The sequence below is a fragment of the Pieris brassicae genome, chromosome 6 (genome assembly GCF_905147105.1).
Source record: "Pieris brassicae chromosome 6, ilPieBrab1.1, whole genome shotgun sequence".
NCBI lineage: Eukaryota > Metazoa > Arthropoda > Insecta > Lepidoptera > Pieridae > Pieris > Pieris brassicae.
The window spans coordinates 7,179,729-7,205,039 of NC_059670.1; the positions used below are offsets into that span (position 1 = coordinate 7,179,729).

The window sequence follows — 25,311 nt, forward strand, 5'->3', positions numbered from 1 at the left end:
AACGGGTATGTATTGGTCTTCGTCTGTAGGCCGCAGAATGATTTTAATAGCTTATCTGTATAATATAATATTATTTTAATTTTAAAAAATCTTTGTAAACATTAATGAGTACCAATTAAATTATAGGATACAAAATTCATGTTCAAATACAGCTTTCGTGATTTTCGATTGTTACTATTCGTTAAAATTTACATTTTGTTTTAGCTGTGGTAAAACTTTTATGTCAAACAGCCATATGAAATTTCAAACAAATGTGAAATTTTTATTCACGAATGTTAATTACCGAAGCAAATTACAACAGTAGTTTATTTGAATGTCACAAACGCTTTGTGACATTAAATATGGTTTGCCCCAGTTCAAAATGTTGTGTAAAATATTTCTTTTCAAACACGTTCTGAATAAATATGAGCTTTTGCAGTTCTCCTTACTTAAGTGACATTATTTAAGAATCAAATGAAAAAAATCAAAGTTAGTTTCTTTCACAATATAATGAATCTTTTTATTATATCATTTATACGATAGGTATTGCTTTTACCAGACGGAGAATAGTCTGATGCGACGACCAGGCAATTTAACAATAGCCTTGGCTTCTATTGTTAACAGCAAAAGCAAGAAATAGCAAAAGATTGAAAGCTTATTAAATTTTAAAAATAGCTAAAGGATTTTCATTATTTTTCCCTATTCATTATTTATCTTATTATATTAAACTATTTTTTTAAGAGCACGAATTTATTCTCAATATAAGACGAGGGTGACAGGAAGAACGTATTCAATTTATTAACTATTTAATATCTTTTACTGTTGTATGCAAGTAAACGTGGTAAACACTTAAAAGAAGAGTTTTTTATGAGATCATATGTATTTATATTAGAACAATTAAAATGCCAACAAATAGCAAAGCACTACATCCGAGGAAGGGTTTAAGTAAATCCCTTTGCAACAGTGATATCATTCGGTCCCCTTTCGTTATGAAAAACTCGCATATTACTCTATCCTTTGTTATTTCTGTTAGGGGTTTTTGCTTTACGAATGGCTAAATCTGTTACGTAAAATTTTTAGTTCTAAAATACCTCAAGAAGATTCAAGAGATATTACAATTGTCAAACAATATTACGCTCCCCACTATTAAATTTCAACTACGGTGCCTGAAATAAGCAAAGGATAAAGGAAAAATAAAACTATTTTAATTCAGTAAATTATATTTCTTTATACGACGTAATTTTCTTTTAAATTACATACTGTAATTAAATTTTTGCAACACTATACATTGTAAAAAGGCTACGTCGTAGCCGACAGCGTAGCGCTTTTGCGTGTCATACTAATGTCAGAGTAGATGATGAGAATAATAAACAAAAAGAAAGATACATTTGTAGTTTATACAAAAATATTACATTCATTCGATTTTAAATAAAGTGTAAAGTGTTTGTAGCTATCTGCGTCTAGGCGCTGATATTGGAAAACGTCTCTATATGGATACAATATATCTTGTTTTTAATGTACACTTTTTATAAAGGCAGTGTTGCCCTAGTGGCTTCAGCATTCGCCTCAAATCACTGAGGTTCAATCTATGGCTGTGCACGAATGGACGTTCTGTCTATGTACTCATTTAACACTCGGTCGTACGGTGAGGGACGTCGTGAGGTAATAGGCTTCAAACGGCATGTTAACAACAGAAAACTGATCCCTTGCTTGTCTATTAGAAAAACGTTTTATCAAAAATAGATACAAATCTGCTACCGAGATCTAAAGGGTTGTTTACGCTGGATTTTAATTTAATGAGAGCACAACGTTTGAGTTGCATTTATAGTATTCATTAATTATAAATAGTTTTTGTTAATTTAAAAACAACACGAATGTTTCATCATATAGTGTATATTTTCTCATGTTACAAGAGTGGTTAATTTCTAATATATCTAATATTTGTTCCTAGATGCGGCGCACCATGTGTTAGCAATCGATCTTCTGTACGAAGGGGATAATTTTGTTCTGGGAAAGTTTTATTGCATCTTCGTACCATATTTCAAATATATTTGTGAAGGTTCTTTGAGCAAATAATTAATCTGTTCTCGAAATAGCTGTGTGGAAAACGAATTAACAAAATATATATAAATTCTCAAATCATTAAAGTTACAACAAGAATATTTTTAAACTGTTTTAAACTAATTCTCACTATTACGATATATGTATTCCTTGATTTCTATTAATAACATATAATGATAGGTAAGTCCCCAATATAATCTACGAGTATCTGCTAGCAAACTTAACCAATATGAGGAATACCATTTCATGTATATTTTGTTGTAAGAGACATTGTTTATATTAAAAAAAACCATTGAAATAATAATGGTTTAGTAGTGTGACAACTGTATGTATAACTTAAGAATACATCTGTTTCTTCAATAATTTTCCTCACAAGTAGGTGAATGATGATACATTGTATGCTTTCACGTCTGTCATTGGTTTTTTGGGTATAAGACTTTTCCTTACGATGCCTTCAAGTTTTAATAACATTGCATCTAGGCTTGGATAATTTTATATTACATATATTAAAGGTGAACATTTTTTTGTTTTTTTTAATCTACTGTAATCTAATCTTTTTAACAGCTATAATCTTAATATAATTATATGAGTAATGTAAATTTCCTTTATATAAAGATCAGTCAACTCTGTCTTTAAATAACTATTTTATAAACCTTTGCATAGCATTTGTGTACACAATGCTCATTTTTTTCTATTTAAAATAATTGAATATTTTTTAATACTTTATCATTATTCCCGCATTCTTTGAAATATTAACAAAATGAGCAAATATTTAAAAATATTCATAGGTGTCGCTTTATTTCGCAATTTAGGTAAACCTTTTGTCATATACTCTTGATATATGCTTATGAACACTTGTATTCAAATGTCGCCAGATCATTCATTTGAATAGGGAGTGACAAAGACAGAGTCCTTTTTGGGGTGTCGGTACTTCAAAGAGATTTTATGCAATTACTCTTAAATATAATTTGAATAGAGAGATAAAATGATGTTATTATAATTTCATCGTGTTAAGTCTGAAATTGTCTTATTTAATCTTGCCTTTATTTGCTTTGCTTCGTAGCTATTTTTGCTAACTTAACTTTCGCTTTAAAGTTCAGTGGTAAACTCATTCTCAATAGAAGCCTCAATTGAACAGTCGACTTGTAACTAGTAACAATTATAATTGGTGTTCATGTAGTGAAAACATACATGTTTGTACCATTAGTGGACTGGATTTTCGTTTATAAAAAAATATTAGGTGCAAGTCTGATCACCTACTTGAAAGGTTATAACGTGTTTAAAAAAATTCTACAGTTAATAATTGAAATTTCCAGGTTAAAATAGTCTAGAATCCAGTTAGAATCTAGAATGAAATGAAGCCTCAATAGCTCGTATCTGTACGGTATAAAGTGCTCTCAACGTGGAGATTACCAGTCGAGTTGCATGACGATTTTAGCTAAATGCCTTAATGGACTTTGAGGGAAATTACTTTGTTTTATGATACGCGGAAACCATCGCAACACAATAGCTATAAAAACCTTACATTTAATGTTACATACAACATTTTTGTTCATAATACTTTAAAACTCGCGGCAGGTCTCTATAGATCTATACCTATAGGAATAATATAGTTTAACCGATTTAAGTTTGTAGTTTAAGAATACCGCCTGGGTATCTTCGTAGTTAATTATTTGTGTCTGTCGTTTATAGTCTCATCCCAAGAAAGTCGTTAAGAAAATGTTGAAAAATACAATATAATACAGAACTTTCAATTCACAATTCAACGCTTTATTAATAAAAGCGACAAATATTTATCAAACAAGACACGCACAGTACGTGATCTGTATCAGCAGAGTTAATATATCTCCATAATAAGAATTCATATGAGACATGTCAACTGACAACAATATTTGAACAAGTTCCCGACCAACTAGAGTTATACGTGAGTTGACTAGGGCTTATGTGCAGATGCGTATTATTGGCTTTTGTGAGGCCCTGGGATCTTTATTTAGACACTTAGGTGTCAAATAAATATATAAAGTACTAGTATAGGTCAGATCGATATGTTGTGAGATTTATAGCATTCTTTATAGGTTATAATAAATGTATTCTTAATTTTAAATAATTCAAATTTATTTATTAAATACACAGAGTTACAAGAACATTTGGGTAGGTGGAAATTATATTCCAATGCAGGCGCAATTTAGTGCAGCTTTATAATATATGTATTACAGGCAAACTTAATATAGAAAGGAATAGACTTCAATCAGTACGGGATTGATTGATTTGCGTGGCCATAGAAACAAACAAAATTAATGAAACAAATAAATTTAATCAAGAAAAGTCTGAGTTCGTATCTCGATCAGACACAGCCTAAAGTTGGAGTATTAAATTCGCCTCTGGTAAACACATAAGCAAGGTAAGTGTGGAAACAAAATTCAAGCGAGGGATTACGCTTGTAAAATCTCAATTTCGGAGTTGTAGGCGTATTAGGGAAAATTGTACGCATATATAATTTAGCAGAAAAATATTCTTATGTGCTGAATGGAGTTTTTTTTTGTTGCTTACTGCGAACCCTTTACGAACAATAATATACTAGCGGAATAAATTTGAAAAAAAAATATACCTTTTTTTCCTCGCGATGTTTTACTTCACCGTACAAGCGAGTGCGCACATTTTGACAGAAAGTCCATTGGTGCCATTCGAGGATCGAAACGACGACCTCAGGGTGAGAGTCGCTCGTAAAAGCCACTTGACTAACACTGCTTTGTAATTGTAATAGACTGCATAAATACAACGCCATCTAACGGATTCAACGTAGTATATTTCTATGAGTAAAATTCTAGCCTTACTTTCAGGACACTTGAATGTAAACACAGCTTTACGTTGGATGATTTCTTTATTTATCTAGCCAGTACCAAGTCCTCTTTTGAAGGAAAAAAACAGCTAAAATGAAACTAAAATGTGTGCAATAATATGCGCAAACACAATACATTGAATATAATATTCTTCTTTTAATATATCCAAATCTATCGGGACATGCAACAGATGGAAGGTTTTTGATCAAACAAAGATCCTTTATGTAATAACGACATATTAAGTTAATAACAAAGCTGTAAATCAACTAAGGCCTAACAACGTTGCTGTCAGCCGCAGTGCGCCCTTTGACAACGCCTTTGAGATAAGATCTGAATGCACACCCATGGTAACAGGGTTTTTAGAGGGCGAACTTGGGACGTTTGTGAACAAGGTACGATTACGGGTTTGTGATTCGAAGGTATTATTGAATTGTCATTTTAAAATAATAAGCTTTGTTATAGTTTATAACGAAGTTCGTTTTAACTACAAATAAAAATTTTAATTAAGGGGTTTTATTACTTGAGACAATTAATAGCTAATGCTTAGTTACAGTGGATACGTAAATTATGTATATGAGTTATCAGTTTATTATACGTTTTCAAATAAATTAGAATATTACATTAGCCTTCTAAATTGACGACATTTATATATTAAAGTAAATAATGGAATTTTCTAATGTTTATGTTCTATTTTTGAAATGAATATTACTTTATTACGAATAGTTTTATTATTGATTTGTTTAGTTTGTATTGTTAAATGGGTGAACCTCCAAGACAGTATAGTATGGGGCCACTGAAAATCATTTTGCTGAAAACCTGTGTAGGGCGCAATTTTGTTGAAATTGGTTCTGTATTTCTTTTAGTGTAAACAACATAATTCAATCATTTTAATTATCATTATAATTTGTAATCTCAGGCAAAGGCTCAATAATAATCATTCCTTTTTAGGTGTATTTGGATTAAGATGAATATGATGCAATATATCACACAGTTTAAACATGAATGCGACACTAGGCCGTTTCGTATAATTTAAAACAAGTAATACTTGGCACTGAATGTTTTCAGAATATAATTTTAAGATTAAAGCACTGCCAAGACTCTTGGCGCTTCATCGGGAGCCAAATTTCCTAGCACTTATTATAACGACCAATAAAACTTATCAAAATCTGCTTGAACCTTCAAATTCGGAAGTTTAGGTCTGAAGCGAGTATTTTCTTTTTACTGGTAAAAACAAAAAATATTAAAAACAATCTAATGATTTCGACCGATTTCCAGATGATGATAACGCTACGTTGAAGGGTGACGACATCGAAAATCAGTACGGTACATCAACGTCAAGTCTCTATTGTTATATGTCAAATACTTGAAAGCTGCGCTAAGTTAATAGGCCCAACAAGTTGTCGAGAATTGTGCCAGCCACCCACGCCGCCAATAATAATAAAGATAGCCAGAATCAGATAAGGGCAAAAACTGCCTTCACCGGGGAAGCGAGGACCTTCACAGCGTACTTCGCTCACTCCAGTGAGCTTCCGTCCTGCCCTTCAGGCGAATGACCCCGCGACGACCCAAGCCGAGGTCCGAGTCTCACAGGAGACGCCTTTGCGCTAGCCGCGGCATAAAAGAGGTGCCCTTAAGGCCAACAGCGAGAATCTATTCCAAAAAAAAGAGAATTGCGCATCTCCGTACATAGACGTATAAACTAACCCTTTTATTCATAAAAATCTGTGTAATTGCACTCTTTTAACTGATTGCCGTCTCTTACTGTCAAATCGTATTCACGCTGTGATGAAAAGACACAGATGTTGCCCGTGGAATTTATTGTCTACAACCTGTGGGATTTGTCTTTGATATACAACATATAACTTACAGAATATATAAGTAAAGTATAAGAGACCATTTTGCCCACATTCGTGTAGTAATAGATGTATAGCTGTAAGAACATTTTAAGTCCAAAATTGTCCTATTTGTATAGACTGTAAAGTTTAATCACGAATGCAAATAATAATGAAACAACATTGTTTTAAATAATTTATTAAGTAATTTTGATAATTAATTATAAAGGAAATAGCGTATATAGGATGACATCTGAAACAAATATAAAGGTGGGTTTAGGGGATAGCATAAGAACAGTTTTTTTTATTAGCCTAATCGCAAGGTAAAGTAATTGTAATTTCAATTACATAATAATGGTGTTATATACATTATTCTTTTGTTTAAATTAAAATTAAGAAATCACTGTTATAATATTCACTATTCGATTCCACGAAGTTTGTAATTAAAGAGTTTCAATATTTTTTACTAGTTGCTACTTAGTATGCTAGTCTACTTCTAGTCTATGGAAATCATAAAATTACAATGGGGTATTTGACAGTATGAAGTGAGAGTGGTCCTTTTAAAAGGCGTTATGGAATAACATAACATGTATAAATCATGTATCGATAAAAAACATAAAAATTAATTAAATTTTGATACACCATGTGATATACCAATAATTGGACACAGATAAATAAAATTCACGAATGCTTATAAATAATATCATTTCGCCTATCTAATCGTAATATAGTCATCGACTGCGCCGGAGACTGTTTCCGATCGAAAAATTATATATGTGTTATTTAAATATGATGAATAATATGTAAAATACTTGACGTATGTCCGTCAAGGAACTGGTGTGGCGCCATCTTGTTTTGAGAGGCGTTTTGGCGGGTTCTTGAAATTGTGAATATTTAATTTAAATTATGAAAACTATTTAGATATAGATAATTACTAAGTATATGAAATGGTTGATAATTCCTAAGTTCTTTTACTAAAACTAAGATTTTTCATACAAATATTTTACGCAGACGTATTTAGTAAAATATAACTTACCTTCTGATGGCACAGTAACGGAGATTGAGTCATTTAACGTCACATTTCTTATAAATATTTTTGTAAAGACATCCTGAAATTAATTAAATGAAAAGAAACAAAAGTGAATGATAGAATGTATTTAAGTTCTGAAATGATTCTCCGAAGCATACTAAATAAAACAATAATGGTTTTTGTGACATTCTGTAAATAATTAAATATATTGTATTTGCAAATGCAAACTTGTTTTGTGAAATTTCATAGTCCCCGTGGGATTCGGGACAAACATTTCTACAAATATTAAGCAATATTTCTCCGGGAATCAAAGCCACGTTGTGCGTTAGCCATTGAACTACAGAGTGCCAATAATAAAGCAGAAATATTTAAGCTATAAAAATATTACCATAACTGTATATTCTTCGGTCGAATTAAGTCCATACAACCCCGGTATGAAAGTGATAGAAGATGATCTATCCTCCAAATTGACTAGTGCGAAAGAGACGGCATGATACTGATTACCCTTTCGCGGTAAATGGGGCTTCATCCAGAGTGTTATTGAATTATCTAACTGAAAGTACGGAATAATATATGCTTAACCAAATTTAGCATTATTCATTAAAAAAACAAATTGCAACGTTATAACCAAAGTATTGTACATGTCTCTTTCTCTCACAGCATAAATACAATTTGACAGAAAGAGACAAATCTATATGGTACTGGACATAGAGTGAAAGAATTGTGTACAAAATTTGTATATTATTTTTGATGAAATTAAAACAAAACAATTTTTTATCATTATAATAAATATACCATATATTACCGGATAGCAAAATATACCCATAACGACAAAAATCTTTATATATATCTAATAATTAAATGAAGTTTCGCCTGAATGAAGGAGATCAAGTCAAAATGTACGGACGGATTTTTGTACGATTCACAATAGAGAATCATAAAGGTCAAGGTTTATTCATTCATTTAATTACCCGATATTTATATTATTATTGAAGATAGCAAAAACAAAATTGGTTAAATTAACTGTAAAATAGGATAAATAACGTTAGAATTATAACGGTTTAATTATTTAAGATTTGTATTGTGTTAAAATTTAGGCTTTTAAAGAAATTCGCAAACGGATAGGTTACCTCATAGGGCTTTGCCATAATGCCCAAAGGATCTTGAGCTATTGCCAACAATTCTAAATTCAATAATAATTCCCTCTCGTACTCAGTTATTTTCTCCATATCACAGCTCAGCAGAAGTGGCGAAGACATCATTGCGTATACTGCTATATGGACGCGACTTTGACTCTCTGTTAGGGAGTCTGTACCGAATATTAACTGAAAGTTACTATGACAATTGACATACTGGTGACCGCACATGGTCACCTATCCAGATCCAGTTGTCTACTAGGCATTACACCAATTTAACTGATGCGGGTTGTGAGATATTTCCTATTCTGGGTTACGGTAAAACTGCCATAATCAGCGTCACTTTAATGACGTTTTATCAAAATATAAGCAAGTTTCAATATAACATATCGTTATCGCTACGAGTCGTTTTTTAATCACATCTGTGAAATAGGATTTTAAAAAATTTAGAACGTTAACTTAAATAGAATTTCAAGAGCTATCAAATCTTTTTTTTGTTTGGTGTAATGAACAGCATACAAGATAGATAGGAATTAGAATCTGTATCATAAACTCATTGACAGAACTCACCATGTCCATATCATTCCAATGTCCTGGTCCGTGGTAAGGACTTAATTGGTCGTAGGAAGACTGGTAATGCCTTATAATGTCTTTAATTGAATCCCATGACGTCACCACATCGTGATAATTCCGCCACATATTGCAGTGGCGAGATATTGTTGCGTAATCTGGCTAAATTTTATATAAGACCGATTACATGAAGTTGTTAGAGTAAGGCAAGTTATGTGAAGGTAGCAATACGGATCTACGTAATCGTACGTATACGTATCTAATAGTTGAGCCAGTCTTTTTTAGCTTCGAAATGAGACGTGCCACACTTTTATTCCTATTTCGACCTATAGAGCGTTGTAATATTGTTTAAAACGCCGAGAAGACATCTATATTTGATTTTCTTAGAAATATCTGCCTATGTAATATTAAATATTACGTTTTGTTATTTCATATAATTAAGTATGCCAATGCTTAAGAATTTATATCGAAGATCTTAATAAATGACGACACATTTCAGAATACTTTAGCCTCATCAGGCTAGAAATATTTCTCAGCTCCTCATAAAGTATTACGCATATATTATGTAAATATATTCGGGCATTTAGATTTGCCTGATATTGTATATTTGCCAATGAAGAAATATTTAAAGGATATTTATTCGCATAAATATTATGATAAATAGAGCATTGTATCTCTGAGTCTGACAAAATGTGAAACCGTAACGATTGCGCCATGCGTATGAAAAATCACCTAAAAGCGTAACTGCAACTTTAAAATTACCTACTCGTATAGAATTTGTCGATATCATGTTACTACTATTAGTTTTATACAATATTATTTTGTTTCCCCAGGTTAATTGAGATCGGTTAATTTTCTTGAATAAGTACATAGTTTCCTACCAATTTATTTCACCATTTAATCGTATTTTCTTAGATGTTATTCTATAAATATAATTACTATCCTCACATTGAATCACGCACATCAAAAACAGCTGTTTACCCGTATGCATTAAATTGGAATTTAAAATTGTTTCACCAAACATAGAACCCAGAACCCCCAGATTAAATTCGCTTGCGGTTATTAACTAGTCATTGAAGCGCTCTGAAGACTTTCATTAAGAAGGTATAGCAGTTTCAGTAATATGTTACCCAAAGCCAAATTACCAAAATCAAATTAGTATTGATAGGTACAATAGTATAATTTATATGTATGTAAGTAGTTTATGTACATCAATTTGTTTAATATGTTCAAACAATTTTATTAGGTTTAGTTTTATTTAGGCGTAATATAGTATAATTACTTACAGTTTTCTTATGTATAAATTCTATATAATAAGGCCAACTACAAGAATATACCATTGGGCGGCCTGTATTATTCAATTGCTGACCAAATCTCATGTAAGCTGAAATACAAAGGAAGATAACTAGACTAAATAGTTTTAATAGTGGTTTAATGTGATTTTAAGACAATACTGGTGACTTGACGTGACGTTGACATGGCGTATAGCATTCAAAAATAGATGAATGTCGATATTTCTAGACCTCACATAATGAGACCTTATAATACTGGATATCTTGCAGGACTTTTTAATAATGTTACGAAAAAGAAGCCTGTTACTTTTATATGCAAACAAAGCTTCAAACCAAACATACCTATATAGGTACCATCCTTTACCTTATCAAGAACAAATATGTTTTTATTTTTTTATGTAAGAGACAGGGCTAATCTTGCTGGTCAACTGATAAAGGAGGCTGTTGCATGCTTGCTCTATTTGTTTTCGATGAGCTGTAGATAATGCTACAGTAGATTTCGTAGCCTAGTAACTTCATATTTTTTTATATTGTAAAAGGATTACCTATGTAATATAGTATCGAGAATTGTCAATCATCAACTATTTCAGGTTGGATTTGACAATAGTATGATTAAAAATAGGTTATACAAACTTATTACCACCATTTGGTATAATGGTTATTAACCCGACCTCAAACTACCAAACAAATACGCCATTGATATACAGACCTGTATTCAAATAGGCTTCTCCAACAAAACATCCGTCTACCTTAATGTAGTCCACACCCCACTCCGCAAACATCTTTGCGTCCTCAATAAAATGGCCCTTACTACCAGGGTAATGCATGCATGTTATATCTGCTATGTTTGTATAGATACCGAATTTAAGACCTCTTGCATGAATCTGCAATAGACACTTTGAATAAGGTTTCATATTTGTGCAACTAACAAAATACGGCCTTCATGAAGAAGTAAATGGTCAAAGACAGAATTATTATATATTTTTATTAGAGAGTATTAAGCTGTAAGTTTTAGTCAAATTAATATTAATACTACAGACAATATATACTTGCATCATTTGTAGGTATGCATAAATAGTTTCAGTCTGTATAAGAATAAACTTTTTTTCTCATTTCTTTTAAAAAGTGAATAAAAGTTATTCAAGCTTAATTTAAAGGATTTTAACCTATTATTTAATTAATTAATACTTTTATACAATTACTAGCAAAAAGAAACTATTAAGAGCAATGCACACTTGTGTTTGAAAACTCCTGTGACGTTGATTAACCAGAATTGGTAATTTGTTTGTTATCAGAAAATCATATTAAGAACCAAATGTAAATTATTAAACAACTAAAAAAAAATGTCTATATTAAGTGCCACAGTTAAATAAAACATGTTTATATTTACTTACAAATTGTTTATTTGTATTTAAGTTTTACACAAAATTAGTATGTCAGTCTTAATCACCAGGTACTTTGGTTACAACAAGGTAAGAATATGGCAGCAACAAATATTATTTTTACTTAGAATTGTTTAAACAAAGAATAGAACCAAATCATCTATGGACATCATAATAATAAAAATATAAACCACACAAAAATAAAATGATATACTAACATACTCAGCAATAGCCTCCATTCCTTTGGGGAATCTTTTTCTATCCGGGACTAATCTTCCATTGACACTCCTTCGCTTCTCAGACCAACAGTCATCTATGACAATGTATTCATAGCCAGCCTCCTGATAACCTCTGTTGTAGAACATATCTGCTACAGAGAGAAGTAGTTTTTCACTGAAAAACAGTTTATTATGTATTTTATTTGAAAGTTCAAAAAATTTGGTGACACAAAGAGAACATGAACAAATGTTAAACTTTAAAATAGGAAGGATATAAATGTTTCAACTTCTAGGGATTTGTTTCTAGATTATGGCTTTTTTTTAATAACAGAAATTAATTAAAATGTTTACTAACAATAAACTTATACTTAACTAAAGTTAAGTAAAGGCTACCTTTAGTTGACAATAAATGGCAACATAAAAAAAACTATACCATACAGTGAACAATATATCATTTTAAAAATGGTACAAAGTATTGAATAACAGAATTTTTAATGAAAAACCACAACACAAAAGGAAATAACAGAGCCGGTACTTGCTTTAGACATTTTCGTGGATATTTTTCGCAGTCAACACTACACAGGTAGTACCCCCAAGACATCCACCCCATGGGGGGCTTACGCGCCAATCCATTATTCAGAAGAGATGCTTTACCAAATAAAAGAAGAAGGATAAACAAAGATTCTAATTTACACATTTTAATCTCAAATACCGAGTAGGCTTCTCTATTACTCTTTAAGTATTAACTCACAAAGAAAACTTATAACATTTGTGAGCCAAGGCCGAAACTAAGAAGAGTTCACACCAATTCCAAAATCAAAAACTTTTTAAATTATTACTCAGAGAGACATTATTTATTAAAATATACTTATTTCAATTTATACGTATACATAACATAACCGCTATTCCGTTTTTTTTGTAGTTTATGGCCTGGTATCTAGACCTTTAGGCCAAGTCTTCAGTATTTTTATTATCTGTATTTTTGATGAATTTATATAGAGGCACGTAATAGGATCTATCTTTTAAGTTTTAACATATCACTCAGGCGGCGGGAGGGATCTTGCACTATCACTTGATTTTGCACTATGTCACTAATTCCACTGACAAGAATCAATATGTCAAATGAAAAGCACTCGCATTTAAATATGAAATGTTCGATATCACCAACGGAATTGTTGCAGAAGTTACAGTAGTTGCTCTCCACTATGCCCAACAGAGCCAGGTCGGCCGGGACAGTGGAGTGACCAAAACGCAGTCTGTTTATAGTCGTAGTAAAGTCCCGACTGGCTATTTTCAGTTTGTTATACCATAGTGCTACAGGTAGGTTTGCTTGAACATTTCCATACCATTTAGCCTTCTGTTCTTGGTCTTGTTTCCAAAATTCGACCCATAAACTATTGACATGGTTGTCAATAGATTGATAACAGTCGGTCAAAGGTACTTTTAGTATGGAGACAACATCCAATATGATGGTTCCATCACATGCAATTTTATCTACTATCTCATTTCCTGTTATGCCCCTATGTGATGGAATCCACATGAAAGAGACCTGTATACCCTTTAAATTAAATAACAGTTTTTTTAATGTTATACGAAGAATAGTTTTTTTTATAGTCAAATCTGAAATTGGTTAAACTTTGGACCATACTTAAACTGTCTGTTAAAATTAAGAAAATTAGTAACAAATATATTATTCCGTATTTGTTACTGATAACCATAGAATAAAAATACTATACGAGCTTAAATAGATGAAACTAGAAGACTTATTAGACTTATTCTTATCCACAGATGCTAACTATAGCATCTGTGGATAAGTCTATTTTAAGTTTAGATACTAATGTAACACATTCCACAAATTAAACTTTAAGTTAAGAAGTTCTACTTCTTATTCGGTACTCTGTTGACATAGCGGTCGTAATAGCTATTTAGTAACTAGTAGGGGTATTAGATGAGGCAGATGTGATGCGCTTTACGACGTTTCGCCATTGTTGCCTATTAAAGGTCACCCAGCTGCACTCATTGAGTGAACCTCCTACGGCAGACTTGATCTGGTCAGTACAATGCGTAGGTGACCTTCGGCGCGGTCTAGTGCCTTCCACCTTTTCCCTGGACAACAAGGCGTTCTATGGACTGAACACTACGCCGAGATACGTGGCCGAAGAATGTAAGCATGGGAGATTGTACTGTTAGCTGACAGACGCTGCTTAATACGAAACTCGTTCCACGAAACCCCAAGTATTCTCCTCCAGCACCACACTCCAGAGCGTCTATTTTCTGCCTTTCCACATCTTGCGAGGTCCACGTTTCAGCCGCGTACAGAAATATGGGGAACATAAGTGTCTTCACAAGCCTGGTCTTCGTGGCTTTTGATATGTTTCTGTTTCTCCATATTTTTTGCATCTTGTCCATAACCGTTCTTGTGATGCCCATACGTCATTTGACCTCATTGATACATCCGCTATTGCTTGAAATCTGAGCCCCAAGATAAGTATAAGATTGGACCACGTTGCAATTCGCGATTTGAGTCACTTGAGGCGAATTATTTCTGGCACGGTCAACAATCTGATTACCTTGGTAATCCTTGGTTTTGCTGCGATTTTTCTTAAGTCAAACTCATGGCTCACTCGTTCCATCCTTGACAGAAGCTATACCAAGCGTTGCGAACTGGATGCAGAGTGGTGTCATCCGCGTAACACAAGTTCGTAGTCCGGTATCCACCAATTGTTGCATCGTGTGTCCAGTCTTCCAAATTGATGGGTATTATTAACTCTGTGTACACGTTGAATAGGAGCGGTGACATTATTTGCCCTGGCGTACTCCGACACTAGGATCAAAATCACCTGATAGGACATCATCTGTGCCCACTGAAGCTGTGCCTTCTTCTTAAAGCTATCTTAAAAGGTGCATAAGATGTTTTGGTGTGACCATATCTAGCAGGGTCTTCCACAACAATGGCCATCTCACAGAGTCGAATGCTTTAGAGAAATCAACAAAGCAGATGAACATGGGCTTATTGAATTCTCTATGATTTCAATAAGCCCATGCACTAATTTCCTTTATTTTTTTTATTTGAAACCAAATATGCTCTCATGATGTTGAAAAGCCTTTAACCTAGTCACATTGTCGACTATGACATAAAAATAGTTTATTTTGAAAATTTCTTGAGCTTGATCTTCCCCCTCATAATCAAAATGCCTTTTTTACGTTATCTTCTGACTTCTTTGAACTGTCTGTCAATATCATTTTCCTCGGCTATTTCTCTCGCTGTAACAAGAGATGACTGAAAACCATTTTCTCGATGATTATCGAGCCAATTTGTTGGTTTGGTTTTGCTTTGCCACATTTTACTTATAACGTTTATCTTTGTAAGAAAGTTTATATCTCAGATTAATACAATTTATATCTCAAACCAATAAAGTTTATATCTCAAGTTAATAAAGTTTATATCTTAAGTCAATAACCTTTATTTCTCTAATTAATAAAGTTTATCTATCAAGTTATTAAAGTATATATCTTAAGTCAATAACCTTTATTTCTCAAATTAATAAAGTTTATATCTCAAGTTAATAAAGTTTATATCTTAAGTCAATAACCTTTATTTCTCAAATTAATAAAGTTTATATCTCAAGTTATTAAAGTATATATCTCAAGTTAATAAACTATATATAAAGATTTTCTTTTTTACACTTTTTCAGTTACTATTGAGTAGGGGAGGTAGAGAAGCATTGGGAATTGTGGTCTCGCCTGCAGCAGGCGTGGATGTTAGCAGGCAGCTGATTCAGCTCTTTTATCTCTGCTCCTGCGGCGTTTTTAAAGGCGCCTCTCTTCTATAAGGGCAAGTGTACTTACTCTCCGTCATACAGTGTTGACGTTTGCGCCTTTCTGATCTCGAAATGGACTCTGTCATTGCATTTTGGATGAGTTGTTTAGCCTTATTCCATAACATGTCTAGTGTATTCGTTGTGGGTCACAACTGTCCTATCATTCCAATTCCACTCAAATGCTGTATTGAATTTCTCGATATCTGCCACTTCAATCCGTCTTTTCTTCTTGGAGGATCTAGTGGCTTTGAGCTTCAACCTCTTGTTTGCGATGACGAGTGCGTGATCGGAACCATAATCGGCCCCAAGAAGCTGCGCCAACGTGATCTTATCAGTATGTAGTCGATCTGGTTTTTGGTTTTACCTCCAGGTGAAATTCACAATGCACTAATTTCACACTTTGATTTAATATTCAAACTTCGAAAAGCTTAAACTAATAAAGTAAAGTCCTACATATTTTACTACAATAACGTGTGTAAACGGTATGTTATTACTCATAATTAGTATTTTAAAGTTATTGTCCTGACAAATTTTCGCTATAATTCATTAATTATAACTATAATTCATACCATTGCATCCCATAGCGAAAAAAACAAAAAACAAGAATAAAAAATAACATAGATTTATTAAAAAAACTGTTTCCGGTATATTTAATAAAAGTCGGGTTATACTCTAATATAGTTGTTGTAGAAAATGAAAAATACAGTAATATAAATTAAGAGAGAATTACATTGTTGCAATAAAACTGTCACTTTAAATTTTGTTCTCTACGTCTACATTACAACAAAGAGGTTTTAATAATTTGACCGTTATGATTTTGGGTATTCATTAATTCGACGGTGTTAGTTTTTGTAGAAAATGGATCATTAACTATTTGCAAATCAGTACATAATAAAAGTTCCAATTCTACATGAACAACTCACAATAACTGCTCTTGAAGAGGAAGATTCTTTTTTTATACACGACACTACTTGCCCGTACCGTTCTGGCGACGTGGAACATGCCAGAAATTGGGATCCATTTTCGGCCAGCTCGAAGTCACTCTAATTGAGCACATGCTCAATTAGGAAACGACTAAGATCAGTCTAATCTCGTCGACAAAAAGCAGGGAGCTAAAAAAGTAATTGCAAAAGACTGAGAACGTATTTCTCAAAACGTTAATAAAAACATCGAAGAGAGCATATAAGGATTCAAGCAGTGATTTTGGCAAGTTCTTAGGTAATCTTGTCACACTCATTATTAGGTTCTTGCATTTGTAACTTCAATCCATTTAAACAGTAAAAAATGTCTTTATTGCCGACCACTTCAAGAAGCCAACCAAACAATTAAGGAAATAATTTAAAAAAAATTCACTTCACGACAAGACAATACATTAATTTTCATTTAACTAACTGAAATCGACCTTGGAACGTTGAATTAAAATTTCAAACATTTACAAAAGTTTAGCAAAATATTCTTTGATTGTTAAATATGAGGCACAAATAAAATAAATATGTAAAGTTAAATTTAAGTAATATATACAGATTACGTTACATATACAAAACATATTGACTTTGTATTTCCTTAAGAAAAACACTTTTTGCACGGATTAAAGCTATGTATTATTATTAAAACTTATAGTTATTTACATAATTCTAAATTTTAAATTTTCAAAAAGTGTTTTTCTTATTAAGCTATTTTAACAAAAGACAATACTTTGTATTTCTTACCAAACTTTATGCATTCATGTTCTTTTTAATTGTATGTGTTTTTAAAATTCACGTTTTTGTACTAAAATTGCTTAATAAATCACTTTTTGAGAAAAGTGAGAAATTAATTTGCGAATGAATTATATTCAATCTTGTACGCGTCACGTAAAAGGGTAGAGCAAAACATAAAAAGTAACTGAATGCTTCAGGTTATTTCAAGGGTCAAACGGGGTCTGCGTGTAATAGTCGTTCAACAAACTGAAGAAAACTCGCGATATAAGAACTCGTTGAGATTGCCTTACATTATGTGGAAGTAGGAATAAAAACAGAACTAGTAAAATTTTGCTAATAAAATAGCAGTTTTATTTCTTTTGTTATTCTTTTTGTTTTGAATAATGAAAGATAACAATATTTGCCTAATGCATGCATAGTCTACTTTTGCTCGATGAAGGAATAAAACAATCAAAGAGCTCGATAAAAAATGCAAAAAATCTGAAGCAGCAACTCATAAAGTTAATAAGCTATATATACAGGTTAACTGTATGCATAGCTTATTGACGTATCTACATATTTTATAAATAAATCGTTGATCATGAGAATTCGATTGGAAAGCCGAACCTGATAAAAACATATCGAGATTTATACATATTCCCCTTTAACAATTTTTTTTTAAACTAGAAATTATCCTTTTAAAACGATCTCTATTTATCTCTCCTTTTTCGTGCAATCTATAATTTAAAATGTAGGGAATCTCTGAGAAATAAATTCAAGGAAATTAATATATAATCCATCGTAATATATATATGAAAATATTATGTATGTATACAAAAATAATGCTTTAAGTTTACTAGAATAGAATATACGCACAATGTTAATGCTCAAGGATATTTTTCTTTAATAAAATACCAGAGGCTCTTTTATCTCTGCTTTTTATAAATTTAAGAAATGTATTAAAGAAAAGCTGTGTAAAAAGGCTATAAAGTTAAGGCTTAGCTAGTTGATTAAAGTGCTAGACAGGCTACTTCTAATTAATTTGCAATATTTGTTTTAAAATAAGTTTTGTTTACCATAGTCATTTTGTATGATGATTTGCTATTTTAAAAGAGTACCGAGAGTATTTAACGCCAGCTTTTTCTCTCGGCTTACACCATCTATCTGCTTTGCCGATGAGTAGGGATGTCTATTATATATATAGGGATTCAAATTTAATGACGTGGAATAAGTGATACCTGTACAGATCTTATGTTCCAAAATAAACATATTTTTTTTAAAGTATTACGTTGTGTTACTAAAGAGTCGGTTATAAGTGGCTGGTAATTGTATAGTCCGAATTTATTAGGAATTTTGCTATGCATTGAATAAATGATAACAAACACATTTTTTTATAACAATTACGGGACCGCAAATAGTAATATTGATTGCACTACATTTACATAACTTTTGTCTTGTATTCTAGTTGTCTATAATATATAACTTTTTCATTCTAGCGGGTGCAGCACGGAGCATGGGCGGAAATGGCATGGAGTGAGATGGCGTGGCTCTGGCTCGCCGCCCTACTCGCCGCGCTTGCTAACGCCGCCTCGCGCGTGCCCACGCAGGAGCCCGTGCTATTCGAAGCCGCTTTTCAAGGTAGGTTCTCATCATCTTCTGTATTTTAATATCTCGTTCTATTGTTACCATGCTGACTCGAGAAGTAGACACACTTTAGCATCACCATGAAACATAGAGCCTCATGAGGCCTTTGTTTACTCTAGAGCCCTAACTTGTCAAATGAATGTTATGTAAAACAAAAACTTGGCATTAAAAAAGAGTGGCGAAGACTTTATTACCAGTTTTTCTCTTTCGTTCTACGTCCTTGATTTGAAAACTGGCACTAAATTTTGAATTAAGCTATAAGTCTGTACACCTTATCAGATAACCGTAAAAGTTTATACTTTTATTTATTTACACTTCGTTACACTACAATATAAAAAAATTGAACATAATTAAATCAAAAGAAGGGTCACTGGCGGCCTTATCGCTTACGAGCGATCTCTTCCAGGCAACCACTGTGAGTAAAGAAAAAATAAAAATGTATTAAATTACATAAGATAGGCAAGTAGTACAAAAATACATGTTATACAAATTTATTAAGACAAAACTAAACAGGAACAAAACAAAAATAAACTAAACTAAAAAGATGATAAAAATTGAAAGTAAAAAGACACATAAATCACGATAATTTAAGTTAAGTCTCACGTCAGTTAGTAGTTGGAAAGAAAGTTAGGGATGCGATATGGACAGGTAATGTTTGTACAGAAGAAATTTAAAGGAAGATAGAGAAGGATCTAAGCGAATGGGGACGGGAAGTGAATTCCATAGCCTAACTGCAGAGGAATCCTTAAGGACCTTAAAGGAATCGCCAAGAAAGGAGGAGTTATGAGATGGGATTTCAAGGGTATAGTTTTCGGAAGAGCGTAAACTATAGTTATGGGCTCCCAAAAAATTGAAATCGTTTTTGAGATAGGAAGGAGTTTTAGGGTGGAACAGGATGGAATATAGGAGATGGAGAACATGAGCATCACGTCGCTGACGAATCGGTAACCAGCCTAGCCGCTTACGAAACGCAGAGATATGTTTTTTTATGCTTAGGAAAGAAAATAATTTTCAATGAATACGCCTTTATTCATATACCAAATTCAATTATCTCATTTACAAAAACGGTAATAAATACTTACGAGATTGTGAAACAATATTTGTTTAGGTTACAAACAATAACTGCTTTACACAATAAAATGATACAAAAAATTATCATAATAGGATCCTTTGATAACAACGATTGGATGTCTTTGTGTCGAGCTATATTTGTTTACCGAAAACAGTTACCTTTTTATTTCACACTAACAATGAACTCCGCGGATGACTTGGCACGCGGTGGTTTATTAAATGCTTCAAAAGACAGGTTATATCATCCAGGCAATTGACTTTAAAGAGATTTGAATTCCTTTCAACAATACACACTGCACAGATATTGTAAACAAACAAGTCAAAACAACAAGGTTTAAATTATTATAAAGAATTCAGTCAACAATTACGAAAACGTAGAAACGTACTTCTGTCAGCGTGACATAAGTGCTCCGATATTTTTTGCATTTTTGACACGTTAAGTAGACAAAAAGTTATTGGATTTTGACAAACGGGAGTCATGGTTTACCCTAAGTCTTGCCTCCGGTTTTTAGTCTTAAAGTTGCAGATATGTGTATCTTAAAAACATTTATCCTAATATTTTTTATTTATTTACCGGGCCATTACGACTTAAGAGCCTTCAAAAGATACCTATATACCTACCACTAATACACACACCGGCAACACATTTGCAAACTTCCTAATGTTGCAGTTATCGGTGAGCGGTGCTAAACACTAAGCCTGCTCCTGTACAATAAAAAATATTTTAATTATTCAAAATTAATTTTTAAAAAATAAATACAGTTGTAACAAGAATAAGAAATCGGTACACTACTGTTTTAGTTACTTTATTACAAACATACTAAAAAACTAATATTTTCTATATAATAATAGTAGATTTGCGTATATACTTAAAGATAATTACAGCCATTAACACGATGATAGTGTTGCCACTAATAAGTGTTATGTAATCTCGTTTGTTGACATGAAGCTGAACAGAGTTTATGGCTCTATTTATTATATAATAGTTTGATAATCTAAATTAAGCAGAAGTGTTTTGATAAATGGTAATCTGAATTACTGGTACAGTTATTATTTTTGTCTTGGATAATCCATATATCCACTAATAATTGTCTCAAATAAGTATGACACTGCTGCCGTACACGTATAAAAATAGACAAATTAATATTTGTTAATAACATAGACTTTTTTGTAAATCCTTTAAAAGTATAACACTATGGACTTTGAATAGCAGGCATCTTTCATGCATAATTTATATTACTGGGTTTTTTGACAAAAAAACTTTATTTTATTAACGTTATTTTACTTTTCAATCTAAAACACTTATTTGTATAATCTGTGGCCGTGTCAAAATCAAAATCAAAAGTTTTTTATTTCAAATAGGCCTTTGCAGGCTCTTATGAAACGTCTAGTTGCACGGTTCCAAAAAGTGGGTCTCATGGAGAAGAACCGGCAAGAAACTCCATGGACACTCTTTTCAACAATGGTTTAGCTTACAAAGACTCGGTTACAATAGTAATAATCGGCTGAGAAGTTTATATAATGCGAGGTATACAGAGATTCTATACAATGCAAAAGAAAATTGAGTTTTTACTATTAGTGTAAAATGAGACACACACACTTGCACAGCGCAAGTTGCCAGGGAAGCCGCACATGCAGAGATGAATTAGCGCCATACATCTTTATCGTCAACATAGTCTTGGATTTTATAATACGCTTTTTTAACTAGGATTCCTTTGATGACGTTTTTGAACTTTTTAGTCGTAAGATTAGTTACACACTTCGGTAGCCTGTTGTAGAATCTGACACAATTGACTGATGATCTCAAAACAACCTATTTGAAAGATAGGAAAGGACAAGCGCGAGAGCTTTACCACGAATACCATAGTGGCTCAACTTACAAATGAGAGTATCGTGGTCAACGCAGTCAAACGCCTTGGATAGGTCGCAGAAAATGCCTACGGCATCCTGCGAGTCCTCCCAGGCGTCTATGATTTGGGTAATCAATCTTGCACTTGCGTCAGTGACCTACCCTTTGTAAAGCCGAACTGACGGTCATGTAATATGTTGGTAATATAAAAGTGTCTTAGCATCTGATCTAGGATGATTCTTTCGAAGATTTTACTGAAGGCTGGAAGACTTGAGATGGGTCTATAGTATGAAGGGTTCTTCTTACAACCTGATTTAAAGATGGTAATAACTTTGCTGTGTTCCATCAAGTCAGGGAAGACACCGTTGTCGATACAGAGGTTAAATATTTCTCTAAGTATGGGGGCGACATACTCTATAATGGATTCAATGACTTTAACAGAAAAGCCCCATAAATCCTCTGTGTTCTTAAGATTTAGAGTCTTAAATGATCTTTTAATAGTAAAAGCATTTATATATTGAAATTTAAAATGAGGTATTTCTCTACTGAAATTCTCTTTTAGTAATGATACTGCTTGTGCAGAGGATGAATGAAGTGTTTTGGTAACCTCTACAGGGATGTTTGAGAAAAAGGTGTCGAATGCGTTGGCTACCTCTACCGTATCCGAGATGATAACATTATCAATAAGTAGCCGCGGGTCAGCATCTCTCATTTTAGTCTAACCAGTTTCGCAGTTAATAATATTCCAAAATGTTTTACTTTATTATCGGATTTAGCAATTTTATTACTAATTGATTTCGATTTGGCAAGAATACATACCCTTTTGAATATCTTCGAGTAGTTTCTTACATAAGTGTGAAATGATAGATCAGATGTCAGTGACTTTTCATGGTACAAGTTATATAAGACATCTCTGCTTATCCTTATCCCTTTAGTAGACCATTCATTAAATTTAAACTTGTGAGTTATTTTTATACTCTTTTTTGGACATGCCTTATTAAATTCATGGCAGATTATACTAAATAGATTATCAAATTTTCTATTTGGATTTTTGATATTTAAGCTAGAAGAGCATAGTTTATTTAAAACATTATTTTTACATTTTTGTAAATTTTTTTCTTCATTTAATGGTCTAAGTGTAATTTTTTTATTTGGCAGATTTATTTTATTTAATTTAAAACTAACAAGCTGTCTCTTGTGGTCTGACCTTACACCAGGTATTATGTAAGACTGTTCAATGCTACAGTTAGTGAAAATATTATCTATACATGTACTAGAGAAAGCTGTTATTCTCGTGGGTTCACTAAATAAATATTTTAAATTATATGAATTAAAGAATGCTAAGAGCTTTATTTTCTCAGGTGATTTAATGAGTATATCAATGTTGAAATCACCACAAACATAAACTAACTTATTGGATTTAAGAACTTTAATTAGATTATCTTCCATATTTATTAAAAATGAGGAAAAGTTTGAAGCTGGTGGTCTGTAAACACATAGTATTATATGGCTTTCTATCTCTGCACATGCTACCTCACATAAGTGATCAACAGAGCCGGAAGTAATGTCTATTCTATCTTTAAATTTTAAGTTGTTTTTAGATAATATTATTGTACCTCCACCCTCTGCTGAAACTCTGTTGAACACACTGGCAACCATAAAATTATTAACATTAAATGACATTTTGTCAGGCTTTAACCATGTCTCACAGAAACATATTATATCTACTGAATATCTATCAACTAGTAATTCTATATCAAGTATTATGCCAGAAAAGCGGTTTATGTTCTGATGAAAGAGGATTAAGTTATTGCAACGCTTTTCTGTTGTCACAGTCAAGTGTCTGAGGTATAAAAAATTATACTTAAAAACCGCCATGCTTCTTATCACATGTTGAAGCAGTTAATTATTGTTAATAAATAAAAATATATAACGTTTCACCTCTATCAGTAAGGCGTGGCGGAGCATGCACTTCCATTTATGTAGGAACAACACGCAAATACGTAGTATCAAGGTGAACAACCTAAAATAAACTAAAAAATTACTTCTCTTCATGTCAATAAATACAAACAAAATCTAAATAGTTTTAACAAAACTTCTTTTAATTACTAAAACTCGGTATAAATTTCAATTATAGAGTGGAAATTGGGATATATTGTAAAAGTTCGAGCGCAAACTGTGAACCTTTTTATTTTTCACTCCTTTTAATTAAAGTTACTAGTGCGAAATAAAATGTTTCCTTATTGGTGATTAAATTAAGCCTTATAGAAGTAATAATAAAGAAAATAAACTGTAAGAAAATAAAATAAATCAATTACCTTTCTGTAGAATATGCGGACCGACGCATTTGTCTGACGTCTGTTATTTGATATATTTTTATTAGGTCAGTGATCTAGCAGGCAGAGAAGCCTAACAATCCTAAACAAATATTCTTTCGCCGGTTGTTAAACCTTGTTTTTCGGGTAGCAAACTTAGAAATGTAATTGTCTTTGTAAATACATATTCTTATAAGTATATTATTAATTGTATAATTTTAACACAATGACGGAAATTCAGGTCGTTATACATGATTTAGCGATAAAGGAAGCTTTCAGGAATGGGTATATAATGTACTTAATGGCGCTATATCTGTCTCAAAAGTAGCTGTAACAAAATTATATGGGGTTATTAAAAGTGTCTCCATAAAAATGTTTATGTCCTTACCTGTATTGAAAATGTGTCCCTAAAATTGTTTTCTTACATCTATATTATAATTTAAGCGGCAAACGTATCATTGCCATACTCAAAATGAGGCCTGACAAATAAAAACAAAGGTCTTCTCTTTGTCTATGTCTGGCCTTCTTATACATAACACTTATTGATTCAGGAATGCAACCTAATTACACAATTAAAATTACGAAGTCGATC

The 25,311-nt window shown here is 32.3% G+C and overlaps 2 protein-coding genes and 1 pseudogene across 3 annotated transcripts in view; 1 reads left to right on the forward strand and 2 right to left on the reverse strand.

Annotated features, from left to right (window-relative positions):
• LOC123711127 (pikachurin-like) overlaps positions 1 to 25,311 on the forward strand; it is an 88,438-nt gene that overhangs the window by 17,216 nt on the left and 45,911 nt on the right. The window contains exon 2 of the mRNA XM_045663543.1: positions 19,337 to 19,478. Coding sequence (XP_045519499.1) covers positions 19,364 to 19,478 — 115 coding nt within the window. The 5' untranslated portion in view covers positions 19,337 to 19,363. The remainder of the gene's footprint in view (positions 1 to 19,336; positions 19,479 to 25,311) is intronic.
• On the reverse strand, positions 6,898 to 13,474 carry LOC123711128 (alpha-N-acetylgalactosaminidase-like). 2 transcript variants are annotated; one of them, XM_045663544.1, is made up of 9 exons: positions 12,880 to 13,470; positions 12,341 to 12,515; positions 11,450 to 11,624; positions 10,735 to 10,832; positions 9,449 to 9,610; positions 8,873 to 9,067; positions 8,131 to 8,295; positions 7,749 to 7,821; positions 6,898 to 6,965 (listed from the first exon to the last, which is right to left on the reverse strand). In XM_045663544.1, the coding sequence occupies exons 1-9, from the start codon at positions 13,035 to 13,037 to the stop codon at positions 6,934 to 6,936; spliced, it is 1,233 nt and encodes a 410-aa protein (XP_045519500.1). In that variant the 5' UTR covers positions 13,038 to 13,470; the 3' UTR covers positions 6,898 to 6,933. The 2 variants fall into 2 exon arrangements, with proteins under 2 accessions (XP_045519500.1, XP_045519501.1); XM_045663545.1 differs by lacking the exon at positions 8,873 to 9,067 and having other exon boundaries at positions 12,880 to 13,474.
• Positions 14,266 to 16,535, reverse strand: LOC123710612 (annotated as a pseudogene).